The sequence below is a fragment of the Mastigoproctus giganteus genome, chromosome 14 (genome assembly GCF_048544385.1).
Source record: "Mastigoproctus giganteus isolate SK-2022 chromosome 14, ASM4854438v1, whole genome shotgun sequence".
NCBI classification, from domain to species: domain Eukaryota; kingdom Metazoa; phylum Arthropoda; class Arachnida; order Uropygi; family Thelyphonidae; genus Mastigoproctus; species Mastigoproctus giganteus.
In genome coordinates, this window is record NC_143588.1 from 28,822,680 (window position 1) to 28,838,464 (window position 15,785).

The 15,785-nt window shown below is 35.9% G+C and overlaps 1 protein-coding gene and 1 pseudogene across 1 annotated transcript; both read left to right on the forward strand.

Moving 5' to 3' along the window:
* The first annotated feature begins 3,373 nt into the window (after positions 1-3,373).
* On the forward strand, positions 3,374-4,060 carry LOC150075036 (general transcription factor II-I repeat domain-containing protein 2A-like; annotated as a pseudogene).
* Positions 4,061-4,316: 256 nt separating this feature from the next.
* On the forward strand, positions 4,317-4,787 carry LOC150075037 (general transcription factor II-I repeat domain-containing protein 2A-like). The gene has a single exon (XM_090389063.1). The coding sequence runs from the start codon at positions 4,317-4,319 to the stop codon at positions 4,785-4,787; it is 471 nt and encodes a 156-aa protein (XP_090245189.1).
* Positions 4,788-15,785: the final 10,998 nt, after the last annotated feature.

Here is a 15,785-nt window from a genome sequence, read left to right on the forward strand (position 1 = left end):
AGCCTCATATTAAAAAAAACAAAGCTCTCTAAGATTGATACTTATTGTCAAATTTCAATAATACCTTCTTGCAATTTTTTTCTATTTTTTTAAAATAATTCTCAGTATTATAAATTATAATGTCTGTATAAATGCATGCTTTTGAGCATTTATTTTGATTCAAAGGTTATCTTTTATTATTAATGTTATTTCAATGATTATTTTACTTTGACGAAATGTCAAATTTTATAAATTACAGTTAAATTTTATAAATTTTTCTAGCAAGTTTGTCATGCTTTTTTCCTTTTTTGATAAGTACACCTTTTTCTGAATTAATTATATAATGAAAATAATATCAATGATGATAATACATTATAGATCAACACTTATTAAGGAAATAAATAAATTTTCCTTATCAATAAATACAGGATTTCATAAAAGTCAGCCTTTTTAGATAAAATGAAATGCTGAAAAATATGTACAAATATGATTCTGCATTCATAAAAATTTGCAAAATTGAAATTTAGCTTAAGGTATCAATGGTAAATTATTCTAAAACTAGCAGAAATCAAAAAGCAGTGTTAAACACAATATTTTGAAGAGATGGTTAAAATATTATTCATCATTGCAAAACTAACTGTCATGATAAGGGTTGCAAGCGTAAGAGAACAGGGGAACTAAATTTTTGTTTTTCTAGCCGCAAATTACACTGAAGCATCACAAAGTTGGATACATTTTAAGATCATGAATAATTCATCAATATTTGCATTATAGGTGTGACACAAATTTGCTTTGAATTCAACAGGCTTTACTGCTAGTGATTACAGTTCTTATAATATCATTTGATCTCGAGACATTATCGTTTAAAATAATATAAAAATATTATCTTCATTTAAAATCGTTTAAAAAATGGACGGGTGATGGAATGAAATGTTAACGTATTAATTCATATTTAATTTGAATATAGTAAAGAAGCTACCATACTTCTGTGTTCGTCGTTGCAAGAGGCATGAAGAGATTGGGAGGAAACACTTTGATTAATATGGTATGGTATAATTAAAAAAAAAAATTAATAAAATCAAAATAAGAAATACGGGAGAGCAAAATATGCCGTGGAGGCTGAAAATTGTAACAATGTTTAAATATTTGAATATTTAAAGAAAATAAATATTCAAAACACCCACATATTATACATACAGTATAATGCTCACTCATAAGAAAACGGTACATTATCCAACATTTATATTTTGTAATCAATCAGGCATGCATTACTTTGCTGTGGTTCGATTGGATTGGTTGCAAATGAATCTTCAGTTCCCAATTCTGTGCGTTTAGAGAAAATAATGCGTTATCATTTTCTGTAAAGTTGTTATAATATATATTATAACTTAATAAGCTTATAAAAAGCATATTATATTACATAATAAGTTATTATTTCTTCGATATATTAAATTATTATTACTTTTACAGTTTCATATAATTAAAATCATAGAGTATTATACCAATCGCAAAGGAAAAAGTACAATACACTTACCGGAAAACTTTACATGTAGAATTAAATTTAAGAAGTCCACATTCGCAGGAGAAAACTTTTACATGTAGAAATAAACTTAAGAAGTATACATTCGACGGAGAACACCAGTAAGCAGACATAGTAATACATATACTTTCGCTTATTTTAATGCTAAGTAAAATCATGATTTTTATTATGCTAACTTTTAAAGTTCTTGCACCTCATTACTACAAAAGCTACTAATTATCTCGACAACGCGCGCGTTCTCAATAATCCAGAATTGTGCTTTAGGCAGCAGACGTAAACAAATCACGACCTCTACACTGGAATGAACTTAACGAAATAGAAAATTAAATAATTTAATTTAATTACATTAAATAATCCAAGAAATAAATAAACACAGCGCAGAAGGCTTAAATGTAGAAAAAATAAACATATAGAATACGTTCCCCATGTAAAGTATATAATATATAATTAAACATACGCTCTGTGCATGTGAAGGGTAATTAAAACTAAATACGCATGAAACTACACGCACATATCTTTTAGTACTTTTTTATGTGCTCATAATATATGTCTGATCATCTTCAGAACATTCATCTGATGAGATATATGGTCATCGTGATCATAATTGTCATCGTTTAATGATAGATAGCAAATTACTGAAAAAGAAAATGTTTTTTTACACCTTTTGTACAGAGAACGCGTCTCTGTACAAAAACAGCTATACTTAAGTTCACAAAGAAAACTGAGATCAAATACCTGGAATTTTATAAAAACAAATACAAAATGCACAAGCGTGTAGGCATGCATCGGAAGCATAGTTGGTATAATCACCATCCTCCCCTCCCCCATCAGGCTACCCTCGCGGTATCCTGATGGGGGAGGAGAGAATGGTGATTTGTTGGTAGAATCGACGTCCGATCCATACCAGGTGGAAAAGACCCGAGTTCGACTCCAGTCGATGACGCGAGAATTTTTATGGGTCTTTTTCATAACGTGGCAGAGTGAATCGGTCTCATGGAAGGACAGCATGATCTTTCCTCCTGTAAATTCGATTTTAACGCCCAACAAACAGCAAATCGACAACAAAAAAAAAAAAAAAAGCGAAGGTTAACTCTAGAACAAGGCTGTCCAAACCGCGGGCCGCATGTGGCCGACGGAACGTTTTTGTGTGGCCCTCCTGTCGGTTAGGCCTTGTGATTTTCACGCTCGAAAAGATAAAACTCTCGTCGCAAAACACTACTTGCGAGTGCAAACCTAGCTTCTACGCGCGACTTCAAGTGCATTTCGTTGCATACATGCTAGATGTCTTGTTTCAACGCGCATGCTACGGGGAGGGTCGCCCGTCGTTACTGTCGTTCGTTCGTCCGTCCGTCCATTTACCAAGGTTGTGTCACCGGGGCTCACCAAATTACTAGATACGCATTACGATTGATTTCCGTGTTATCTTCAATATACTTCACTTCTACTTAATAAAGTACTACTTATCGTCGAACAACCATGTCTCACAAGAAAATAAAAATTGAAGAAGAAAGGCGAGTGTATCAAAGCCGATGGGAATCAGACTTTTGATTACAAACAACAAGAATAAAATTCAATGGCTTGTTTGCATGCAAGTTTTGTCAGTGCCTAAAGAGTATAATGTGAAACGACGCTACATTACACAGTAAAAAATTAAGATGTACATTGGAGAATCAAGAAGCACCATTATTGCGGAATATAAGAAGAAATTGATACATCAAACGAGTTTTTTTTTTTTTTTTTTTGCTAAATGCACAAAGTTCTAGCCTTGCCGCTTCGTACAAAGTAGCATTGGAGTTAGCGAAAGCAAAAAAGCCTTTTAGTGATGGTGTGATTGTGAAGAAATGTGCAATTGAAATGGCAAAACAATTTAATGAGCCGCAATTAGCCGAGACGTTCGGAACAGTGGCATTATCTCATCAGACCGTCGCAATACGTGTAGAACACATGGATCAATATGTTTCAAAAAAGTTGTGTGAATCAATGGCAAAATGTGGGTACTTTTCATTGTGTCTGGATGAAAGCATTGATCAAGCAGATGTAAGTCAACTTTTAATTTTTGTTCAAACTATTCAGGAAGACTTTACTATTAATGAAGAACTGCTCAGTCTTATATCTTTGCATGGGACTACCAAAGGTACTGATATTTTCGAAGCAGTTCAAAACTCTGTTATAAACTATGGAGAATTCGATAAATGTTCCTGCATTTTCACTGATGAGGCAAAAGCTATGACGAAGACTGGAATCGGGTTTTGTGGACTATTGAAACAAAATAATATTAACTGCCCTAGAATTCGTTGCATCAATCATCAAGATGCACTCTGTGGAAAATCTCTACGTCAAGTCAATGCCATGAAAGCAGCTGTAAAAGTAACCATATTATATGAGGAGGTTATAGACCCATCGTAAGTTTCGCGATTTCTTGAGCGAAATGGATGCTACATATGGCGATTTCTCCTCCATTCTGATATTCGCTGGTATAAGTGCCGGAAAATGTCGGGAGTGCTTTTTTGCCATTCGGAAAAAAATACCCATATTTCTTAAAAAAACGAAGTGAAGTCTGGCACAACAGAACTTGAAAATCAAATGCAAGATCCCACCTTTTTATCTGATCTTGCATTTTTAACAAATATGGCCAACCATTTGAATGAGTTGAACTTAAAGCTGCAGGACACACAACAGAATATTCCCAACTTATATGGTCATTAGAATGGTTTTAAAAGTAAATTGAAGCTTTTGAAATCAACATTGGCTATTACTTTTTACTTTTTTTTCTAATTGCAAAAAACAATTTGAAGAAATGAAGAATTTTGAGATAACCTCATTTTCAGCTCATATAAAGTGCATTGAAACAATCATGGAAGACTTTGAGAATCGATTTGGCGATATTAAGGAAATTGAAGAAGATATTTCAGTTTTCATTCAGCCATTTACTATCAGCATCGAAAACCTAAGATCTGACCTCCAACTGGAATTGTGCGATTTGCAATCCGACCCTTTTTATACTGGCAGAATCGAAAAAGGAGAAGATTTTTTAAAAATTATTACCAAGAGAGCTCTGTCCAAAATTGAGGGACTCTGGACTCAAGATGTGCTCAATCTCGGGAGCACATATCTTTGCGAAAGCACTTTTTCAAAGATGAAATTCATAAAATCCAAATACTTGACTGCTAAATCACTTTCACATTTACTGCGATTGGCAACTACAAGCATCGATATTGATATAGCTATGTTAATAAATGAAAACGAACAACTGCAGCGTTCTCATTAAAATGAAATATAATTATAAACAATTGTATCTCGTCTACTGTTGCAATAAACACTTTTATAAGCAACATGACTTTCCTTTATTACGAAATTTTAGAAGTGCTTGCTAAACCTAACGGTAGGACTCTCCAAATATTTTAATATCTGTACTGTATTTATTATTCTGGATGCAGCCCTCGGATTCATCTTCTGTTTTTTTTTTAATGTGGGCCTCGGATTACCTAAGGTCAGACAGCCCTGCTCTAGAATATAAAAGGCCGAGAGAGGTTTATATAAGCGCGGTTTAAATTTGGACGTTATTAATTGATAAATTGTGTGGGATGTACACTGTGAGTTAGACAAAGTAGGGGGGAGACTGAAGGCTGGGGGCAAAGATAGAAGTAGGGGGATGAATAGAGAAGGCGACCCCAGAAAGTGAGGCAGGCCCATGCCCCACCAGCCGGAAGAAGGGATAGCAGGGGGGAAGAGACAGGGACCCGTATCCTCTGCAGAGGAAAGTAACCAGGCTAGAGTCCTCGGTTTGATTGCCAATGTGGCTTTTGGCAGAGAAGCTGCTGGTGTCTGCAATGCCTGGGTTTGGAGTCTTGCGTTTGGAGTCAGGTCCTGGCTCTTGCCTGCAGATTCAGTTGCAGATATTAGCCCAATGGAACTTGAATGAAGAAGGTGAATTTCAGTTCAATTTATTTTCGATGAGATTGGAGGTTGAGGCGACTGGGGAAAAACCTTGCTATCTAAACGTCTACATTTAGATAACAATTCCTCACCAGTGAAACGTTGGTCCATACGCACTAACGGTTTTGCCAGAAAAACATGCCCCATATTAAGCCATCCAACAGACATTGAGCCCATCCAACGCTACCTACCTGGATAGTGGCGTGTTGCAAGAGGAATTTGGATTCATCCAACAAACACACTCGTTTTCATTCATCCAGTGTCCAACCAGCGTGTTGTTGACACCACAGCATTCGCCGTCGACGATGAAAAACGGTAAGGAGAGGGTGTCTCTTGAGTCATCTGCTGCGGAACCCCATATGTCTGAGCGTGCGGCGCATCGTCATTTGGGATATTGTTCTTGCATTGCTCGTACAGTATTGTATTGCCACGTCAACTGTCGCACAGACATTGAGCCCGTACAACGCGCTGTACCCTTCACTCACCACGAACATTCACTTTGCCAATCCTTTACAGTTCTCTTCGCAAGTCTTTATCGTTCGACACCATCCTTTATACACTTTAATCACAGTAGACCGTGAGCAACCGACAAGACGTGCCATTTACGATATGTAAGCACCCGACGCACGAGCTCCCACAATCATGCCCTCCGTGATATCTTTACTACGTCCCATAATTTATCATTTTGAGTTGCACTACCGGATACAAATTACCACTGCACTAGCGTACTAATCTCTTCGGCTTTTTATACTGCGAGCTATGCAGCATAGCCCGTTACAGTGTGTATATTGACACTTCATCCACACAGTAGCATGAGAACGTGTAATGGCGTTTCAATGGGTAATAAAATGGCGTTTACGCACCAACATGGTGGAAATTTTAGAATTCTGGTGAAAATTTTACAAGAGTGTCAATAAAAAAAAATTATTTACATTCTTGCTTCTCAAAGCACAGAATATAAAAAATTATTGATGCCATAATTCCGTTTAATCAGAAAAGTAGCTTTTTTTTCTTTTTTTTTTTTTTTTTTGTACCTGGATTTATTTTTATACACTTAGAATTTATGTGTTTTTTTTTATTTTGTTTTTTTAATTTTAATCATAGGACCCAACTTTATGTTACGTTTTTAAGCATATATGGGGGCTCTAAAGTTCTAATTTCTTGGTGAACCTTTTATTTTCAGTCCGACCTGGCGCCAAGGCGGGTCACATTATTTTCTCATATGATTTTTCCTAATAACATATATGGAGACCAGTGTAGTCCACGGAAGAATGATTTTATGCTGTGGTGAATCAGAAATTTGCTTGTTAAGAGACGCGGCTGGCTTACTTCTATGGAAGTTATCACGTTCTTAAATTAGTTCTTAAAACTTATCAACGAGTTGCACTTGCAAGCCTCTCTACATTAATTATTTTATATTTTATTTTTGGCCTGTGAAGCAAAAGCCTAGAGAGTCCTTGCACCATATGACTAACACTGATAATTTTTATATAAAAATGACAGAATTTCATAATAATTTAGTTTTTGTTATTTTATGTTATAATTTAAACTATATTTATTAATTAATTTTAAAATATAATTATAATTATTTTAAATTTATTTAAGAATTAAATATATGTATTAAATTTAAGTTATTTAATTGTTAAAGAAAGAATACTTTAATAAAAAACAAAGGCGCATTTCTAATATTTGTCCATGACTGCCAAAAATCCTAGTTAAACTGCCTAAGCGGAAATAGAAATACTGTCTCATCACGATCTACTTTTATTTAAACCAATATAGTACTACAATGTTTCACCGAAGACAATGTAGTGATTCCAACTGAGAGGATAGTTTTCTCTCGGGCCTACGAGAATGCATCCATTCCACTGACGTCACTGTCGGTGGAAAGATGGATTCCAGCTAGGTATTTTTTTCGCTTTAGGAAAGAGGTGAAAGTCCGATAGTTCTGGTGAATATGGTGGATGGTTCAAGATTTCAAACAAATTTTCAAAATTGCAAACAAACCCATACAGTGCAGTCATGGCAATGACAAATTGGTGAGTAGGCACGTTATCCTGGTGGAACAAAACTCCTTTGCTGAGTTTCCCTCGGCGTTCGTCTTTCATGTTGTGACATAAACGCCTATACTGTGCCCCTTGGACTGTTTGGTCTTTCTGGAAGTAATTCACTAGCAACACTCTATCAGCATCCAAAAAAAAAAAAAAAAACGGATGCCATCACCTTTCTAGCAAAAAAGGAATTGGAAGGAGAGCTGTGTTTCCACTCTTTGTATTAGTCCTTTTCTCTGGCTGTAAGTGATGGACCACGTCTCATCCATGGTCAAACCTTGCAAGGAAATTTGCTGGATTTTCTTGAAAACGATGTAAACGTTCATCTGACTTGACAACTCTTGTCGTATTTTATCTGCTGTCAACAACTTTGGGACCCATCGTGCTAACGCCTTTTTCATAGCGAGAATCTCTGTTATTATGTGGTACACAGGTTCAGATGAGATGCCCAAGATGTTGGCAGTATACCGAACTGTCACTCATCGATTATCATCACCAGAAATCATACACACTGTAAACAACTTCTGGAGTGATGGGTGTTGTATGTCTTCCACAGCGTGAGTCATTTTCCAAGCTCTTCCACCCTCGTTTAAATTCTGCTGCCCTTTCTTAACTGTGGAATGGGAAAGGGCATTCTTCCCCCACCTCCCCAGTGTTATAACCGTATTCTCGTGAACTGCCTTCGGCGTTAAAAAAAAAAAAATCAAAAACCGTTATTGAAACTGCATGAAACTTTGTGCGTTATTATTTGATGTTTATACACTAAATACAGAAATTTTTAACACTGTACCACTACGGTTTCATACGCCACTTTTGCTAACAAACAACAAAAGAAAGTACTGTATAGGCAAGCAACCTTTAAAGAAGGCTACTGCTGATTATCGCTGCTTGTATGCTACTCACACATTGTACTCATGAGCCCTGACCACATATTCCTTCCTCTGGGGTCGTTATGGTTTCTGGTAAACATTTTTGTTTTTATAGAATACCGGCTCCAGCCCATGTTTCAAAAGCATCGGACGAAAAACATAATAGCGCTGCTTGGGCGAATTTTTAGACAGTCATAGTGGACGTTCCAGAATTCCGCCAACATTGTACTTTCTGCTTGGTTTTAAAGAATTGCTGTTTATGTTGGCTCACCATTATTGCATTTTATATTTGCTATTATTATTTTGCTTTTTCTTTGAAATAATTATAGTCGAAACTGTTCGTGTTGCAACGTCTTTCTCGCATAAGTTAATATTAGTAGTACGGGGTATCCACTCCTTTACAAAACTAAAATGTTATTGTGTGAATTAAAAAAACAAAACAAAACTGTCATACTGTGTTAGGGCCACCGGAGAAGAGAAGTAGTGCATTCTGTGTGTATTATGTCTGTAAATTTTGTGTGTTCTCTAGTCGGTTTGCAGTTGAAAAATATCTAAAAAAAAAATCCTGCAATTAAAAAAAGTCTATAAAAATTGCTTCCGTCACTGACGGGATTCGAACCACCCGGTGTGATGACGGTTATTTTAATCGTACTACCCTATCGTGTGAGCAGGATACTTGGTACAAACTTGAAGCCACTTCCAAGTGGGATAGAGAATATCTTCAAGTTTTTATTCGCCAATTGGAAAATGTGCCCGCTGGAGCAGATAGCAGCATAATCGCAAAACTGTAATCATGACCGAATTTATCAATAAAATTCCATCCTCTTGGGTTTGTCGTCGATCTGCTATCAACTGTACTAGTTATAACATGATTTCATTCTTAGACAGTGTAATATGTTATGTTACACACTTTCTTGACTGGATTTTCGTAGGCTTCGCGTAAAACTTCCTGGAACCAGCCCAGCCGCCTCCTCACTACCCACCTCTACAATACAAGGTGGAAGCTTGTTCCAGCAATTAATTACTCTCTAGCTGTAAACAAATTTTTCACTTCTATCGTACAATCACCAATTTAAAAAAAAAAAAATCTATTCATATAAAATTATTTTAATTTAAATCTATTCATACTCAGGGGAAGGGGGCACATAGAATCAGAAGAGTTTGAATACAATGCTGACCTTCTGTGGCATTCTCGAAGTGGAAAACATTTCACTGACCCCTTACAGAAAAACTCCGACTAGCAGCGAAAGTACGCCTTGTGAAGACCAAGTAAAAGAAGGTCGTTTTCCAGTGACTATGGACTATGGCCAAACACCTATCCATAATCCATACTGCAGTGCTGTTCAACCTTTTTGGTTGGCAGGGCGCCTTTTATATATTTTTAAGAAGTTGGAAGACAATACCAAAAAATAAAAATAAGCATGTATATGCTTCTCCATTGTTACATTGTTTTCTGTGTAGCACTTTGGTGAAATGAATTCGTTAAATGAATTTCAGTTGATTCTAAAAAAATATGCTTGTGCAAATTTATACGTAGATTTTTTAAAGTAATTTCAGTTTTCTAATTTTCAATAATAGCGCATTATTTTAGTGGTAAATGCAAAGGAAAAAGAAGGGAAATTTAATCATGCAATATTCCTGCACGTTGTACTAGTGTATTATCTGAACAATTTTACTACGACCCCTCCCCCAAAAAAGACTATATATCTATACTGTTCCCTTCCAAAACACGAAGACTAGTTTCGCAGCAATTACAGAAATTTCCACACATCTATTCTACACTGTCTTTCCTCAATTTGAATTTATGTCCCCTCAGGTGAATAATCCGAGCAAGAGGAAGAATCCCATCAGCAGTGAGCTTGCTCAATCCATTCAAGGCCTTATACACCTCAATTAGATCACCTCGCTGGTGCTTAGTCTCCAGAAGCTGCAATTTGCAGAACTTAAGCCTTTCTTGGTACCACTCTCAGCCCATCTGCTCAACTTTTCCAGATCCTGTTGCAGTAGCGTACTATCACAACTTAATTCATCAATAACATTCTCTCAATGTTTAGATCACCACTATAATGTACAGTATTTGAACAGACTTCCAAGCGCTAGGGTAGAGATGGCAGCACTATACGGAGAGTGATATTGCATTTCGTATAGTGGCGCCATCTCTACATAGAATTAAGAAGTTTCAAAAAATGTATACGTACAGAAATACATAGTATGATACGTACACAGAAGGGACCAAATGTCACACAACTCGTATGGCTCATGTGTTACCCCCAACACATTTTTATCATTAAACGCAAGAACCCAAATTCTAAGTTAAAAATGTTCATTTGCACACAATGGCATACAAAAAACCAAAAACAATTCTCGCTGGGATTAATGACATCATTGGCCTTCTGGAAAAAAAAACACGCGCTTTAGTAAGTGACCGCTAACCTTACTTCACACTTTCCGTAAAGCGGTTGTTAGTTTTCTGCTTTAACTTGGACATCTTGTTTTGGCTCTCAGTTGTGTTAATACAACCCAAAGGTGTTCACTTGGATCGAAAGTGTAATCATGTTATTTTAAATTATAATGTAAAGTAAAATCCGCCGTTAATTTTTAAATTGCATGTCTCATCATCGTTATACTGAAATTTTTAAATTTATAAATTTATATTTTTAAGAGTGAGCCACAAACACACTATGTGGGTGTGAACATTTTTTATGAATTTAAAAATAAAAAAAATTATTGTTTTATATAAATTAAATACCCATTATTTATAAATACTGATATGAATTATCTTCAAATGTAATAGGAATCAAAGTTTGGGTTGCGCCCCCCCCTCCCATTTTAATTTTACTCTTCCAGTAATAACAGCAAAATTCAAGGTTGCTGACCTTCCCGCAGATCCTGAGAAAACTAGTATGTACTTCCTTTGAAGGATGGTTTCCCTTTTCCCCAGTCACCATTCAAGGAAGTGTGATTTCCAGTATTTCTCTAATAATAACTACACCCAACTATTTTTCTACGAATGGAAATTTTTTCTGGCGTATTGCAGAGCCTATTCGATTTTTTCTATACTTTATATAAATATATATATATATAAAACAAGGAACTTTTTTGGGATGAAGTGTCTAAGCGCGCTTCCGTTGGACATACTGACACGAGGTTTCAGGATTGAACACTGAAACCTATTTCTCATAATCGTTATTATCATGGAGAAGAAACAACCATTCATTGACATAACACGAATGTCTTTTTGTTCCTGAAAAAGCTGACGGAACCCTCCTAGCTGATACCTTGCTCACTCTGAGATCTTCATGAATGGTATGCACGGAACCATCAGAAATGTCTGTAGCTGCTGCGATTTCATCCACTGTTGATTTCTTGTCGCCCAAACAGTTTACTTCATTTACTAACTGCGTTGTGGATGTGAAAAACGTGTGTAGTCGATGTGAAAGTTTCTTGAAGGACGGGAGTCTTCTCTGCCTTCTCGCAAAATCAATTAATTTTTAATTAATTTCATTTATTTATTTAAAAAATTTACTAACCGCCTTCTCGCAAGACTCTCGCAAGACATCGGCTACACACATTTTTCCCATCCACAACACTATCAGAACAAACTTCTGACATTTCCAATTAATCTCAACAGGCGTTCCCCCCGTTAAAATGCAAATATCAGATAATTACACATTGTTTGTTTTTTATGACTGAAGACTGCCATTTTAAGTATTACAAACACACTACTGTGTTAATTCGTGCTGCCACATTTTGACAACATTCTAAACTGAATTCATGCCATTTTTTAAGCAACTGCAATAATATAAGGTAATTGAACGCACCTCGTATATGAATTAAAATTGGGTTTTTTATCAGTTAGGTACAGATGTTTGGCTTTTAAAATACTTAATGCGAACGGAATTAAGTATTTTATGATTTTTGATTCAATACCCAACTTTGTGGAATTTCCATGTTATTTGTTAGTTATCTAAATTCCACCCCCTCCCCATCCAGTCTCTTCTCTTCGGTAAACAGCATATGCATTTAGTCAGTTCCTTGGCAGTTCTTGGTTAAGGTTTGATTTTAGGGATGTGGAAAAAATATTAGTCACTAAAAAAATTTGAGTGAGCGTTTTAAAATGCTTAGATCTACATGGTGATTCATCGTACTATTTCTTTTCTTTCCAATGTCGCAAGCTTCAAATTTTCCGTACCAACAACATCATTACTCTGTAGAGAAAGGTTAGAAGATTTGGTTGGCGATATTGAATACAGCAGGAGTTGTCTTGGAGTTCCTAGATGAAATTTTGACAACAGGATGGATTTCAACCGCTACCCTGAGGTGTGTGACAAAGGACTAGCGTAGCCTCCAACGTCACCTGATGTAAACCTAAATGATTATGTGTACAGGGTGGTCATAAAGCCTTGCACCGATTTTAAATTTTAATAACTAAAGATATACAAACTATATAGTAAAAGTTATATGAAAGTTCAAGTCTTAAAGTTTTATTCTTAATGTTGTTTTTAATTATCACACTTCAACATGGCCGCCATCACTGTTGACTGATTCGGGGTCTCCCAGATCGTGTCATTAACTGATCCAGTTTTTTTAAAATTTTTCATCCATCTACTTATTGACTTTTTATAATGAGTAGTGAACTTTCTTCTCACAGCTGTTATTGATTTAAATTCTGCAAGCCAAAGCACACAGTTAACTTTTTCTTCAGTTGTCGCCATTTGGGGTCAGAGCGATTGGACTGGAGAGAGTGTTCCAGGAAAGCTTGAGTTCGGAAATCGCGGAGGAAAGATGAAGAAAAAGAAAAGTAGTGAGGTGGAGAGGAGGTGAGGACATGGAGAGTTTTTTAGAGTGAGTTCGGGTGCGAATTGGAGTTCGGAAATAGAGAGAAGTGCAAGAGATCCAAGATGAAGAAGAAAAATAGAGAGAAAAAAAGGGTGTAGTGAGGGAAGAGAACGCGAGGACGCGCTAACTGGAGGTGATGTTCTTATTTGGGAAGTGGGAAACATGTGTCTAAAGTTTAAAGTGAAAGGTGCATTTGGCCATCTGTAGGGTGATCGGCGTGTCTAGCAAAGTAATCGCATACTGCATTTCTGCAGGCAAAATTGTGTAGGAAACTGCACTTGTCTATTTCTGGCCCGTCAGATACGCAGGTTTATGAGCCAGATACGCAGGTGTGTGCGTGTGTCAGGAAAATCTACATGGAAAGAGTGTGTCCAGTCCAAGAGCCCCAGAAGAAGGGATAGACTGCCGTGGAAACAATTTTGTGGGAAGCCTGTCTGCCAAGGAGAAAAGCCCAGCTGAAGAGTGAAGATGAATTGGAATTTCGTTCCGGTCGAAACGAAAGTGTGTTCCAGTTTTACAGAACCCCTAACTTATAGACTTATAAGCTGAACTTTGTGAGATATTGGTTGATATTTTCTTTCAACGGGAATTTTATTGTACTATACTCTTAAGTTATTAAGTTGAGCATATAGATTAAGTTAAAGACCGTGAAGTGATTGATTTAAGGGTACTTAAAGGGTTGAAGGAGAGAAAGAAAAGGAATTAATGATAACATTAATTACAGGCGTAGTAGAAGGAGTACGTGGTAACATATATAATAATTTTTCTAGATAATGTGTTAACAGATAAAATTCTAGGTAATGAAAAAAAAATTTTTTTTATTGAGAAACCTTAAGAGAAAAAGGGAACCTTGCCCTGTATGAGAAAAGGGAAGAAACAAATATGCTTGTGGGTGAGTTTGTTGTAAGTATTACTGATCTAAGTACTAAGTCTAAGTAAGTACTACTGATCTAATAATTGATTTCATAGATGATTTTATATAAATAGGTAATTTGTAGTAAGCCTACTGATGTAAGGTGTAGGGAAATATGTGTGAAAGCTGTAAAGGAAGATGAGAACCACCTCTAAGAAATGTTTGGAAATTCGTGATTAGTGTGAAAGATTACCAATAAAAAAATAAAAAATATGTGAATTCAATTTGAAATCTGTATGTATATATAAATACTGAATAAAGTTTTTTTTATATATGAGGCTCAATAATAGTTGTTATTAACATGGAAAATTTGTGTCGTCTTCATGTTCTGCTAACTTACGGCTTTGCACACCTTAGAATTTAGAATTTTCTTAATATTGCAGTTTGTGTCCGCCCAGTAGACCTTCAGTACGGTGAAAGTCATTTATTTTAAAGGAAAATAATAATAATAATAAGTAAATAAATACGTGGATGAACGACCAAAATTGTCGATCCAGCCAGGGATGGTACAATAATTGGGGCACAGCCATAAAATAAATAAATTAGAAATATAAAACGGGCAGGACACCACAATTGGCACATACGTATAGCCAGCCAGTTAAATAATATAATAAAAATAAATGAAAATAAACGGGCGACCAAAATTCGAATGACATAATAAAATTTTTCTATAGTCGACTGATTTGTCACAGTTTCCGAAATAGAATGAATCATTTGAATGATTTGTGCTTATTGAAATAATCGAATCATTTGCTCTTATCGTAATAATCGAATGAATTGTTATAATCTAATGATTTATTTTTAACGAAATAATCGATTATGACCTCTCGATTATGCCCATGAATTTACATAGTAACAGTCCTCTCAGGTTGACAGTCAATGCTAAGTACAAACGGAACGGGACAGCTCAGGATCATTCAGTAATCTTGCTCACTGCAGGATAATAAAAGCTCGTGCTCCTACTACCTACCAAAGGAAAAGAGAAGCCTAGAGATTGATCCTAAGCCACTAGTTATCTTCGTACAGAAAAGATCCTTTGTCTGGAAGTCCTACAAATACCAAGAGCAGGGATTTCACACAAACTAATTACTTTCAATACTTCTACGATAATATTTGTTGCACCCTCTGAAACAAGAAAAAATAATAGAATCAACAGCAGTCGGGAAGTCTTGTTTGACTAATTTGATTGGATAATATGATGTGGTCACAAAGGAACTGGATACAAAAAATAATTTTGATATCACATACTTGGATTTCAGGAAAGCTTTTGACACTGTTGCACATAAAAGGATGCTGTACAAATTGCAGTTGTGTGGCATTAAGGGCAAGTTGCTGCTATGGATAAAGGACTGGCTCAGTGGGGGAAGACAGAGAGTGGTAATCAATGGGTGCTGCTCTTCGTGGACTAATGTTGTTAGCGATGTCCTCAAGGGTTCGGTTTTGGGACCATTCTTGTTTTCTATATTTATCAATGATATTTATGCAGGTGTAACAGGTTTAATATCCAAGTTTGCAGATAATACAAAAGTTGGCAGGGTTGTTAATGACAGTAACGACGGTAAGCTGCTGCAACAGGATCTAGAAAAGTTGTGCAGATGATCTGAGAGGTGGCAACTGAAGTTTAACATTGACAAATAGTAAAGTATTACATATGGGTA

Excerpts from the sequence above, each read along its gene's own strand:
- LOC150075037 (XM_090389063.1), top strand. The coding sequence starts at position 4,317 with ATGAAGAATTTTGAGATAACCTCATTTTCAGCTCATATAAAGTGCATT.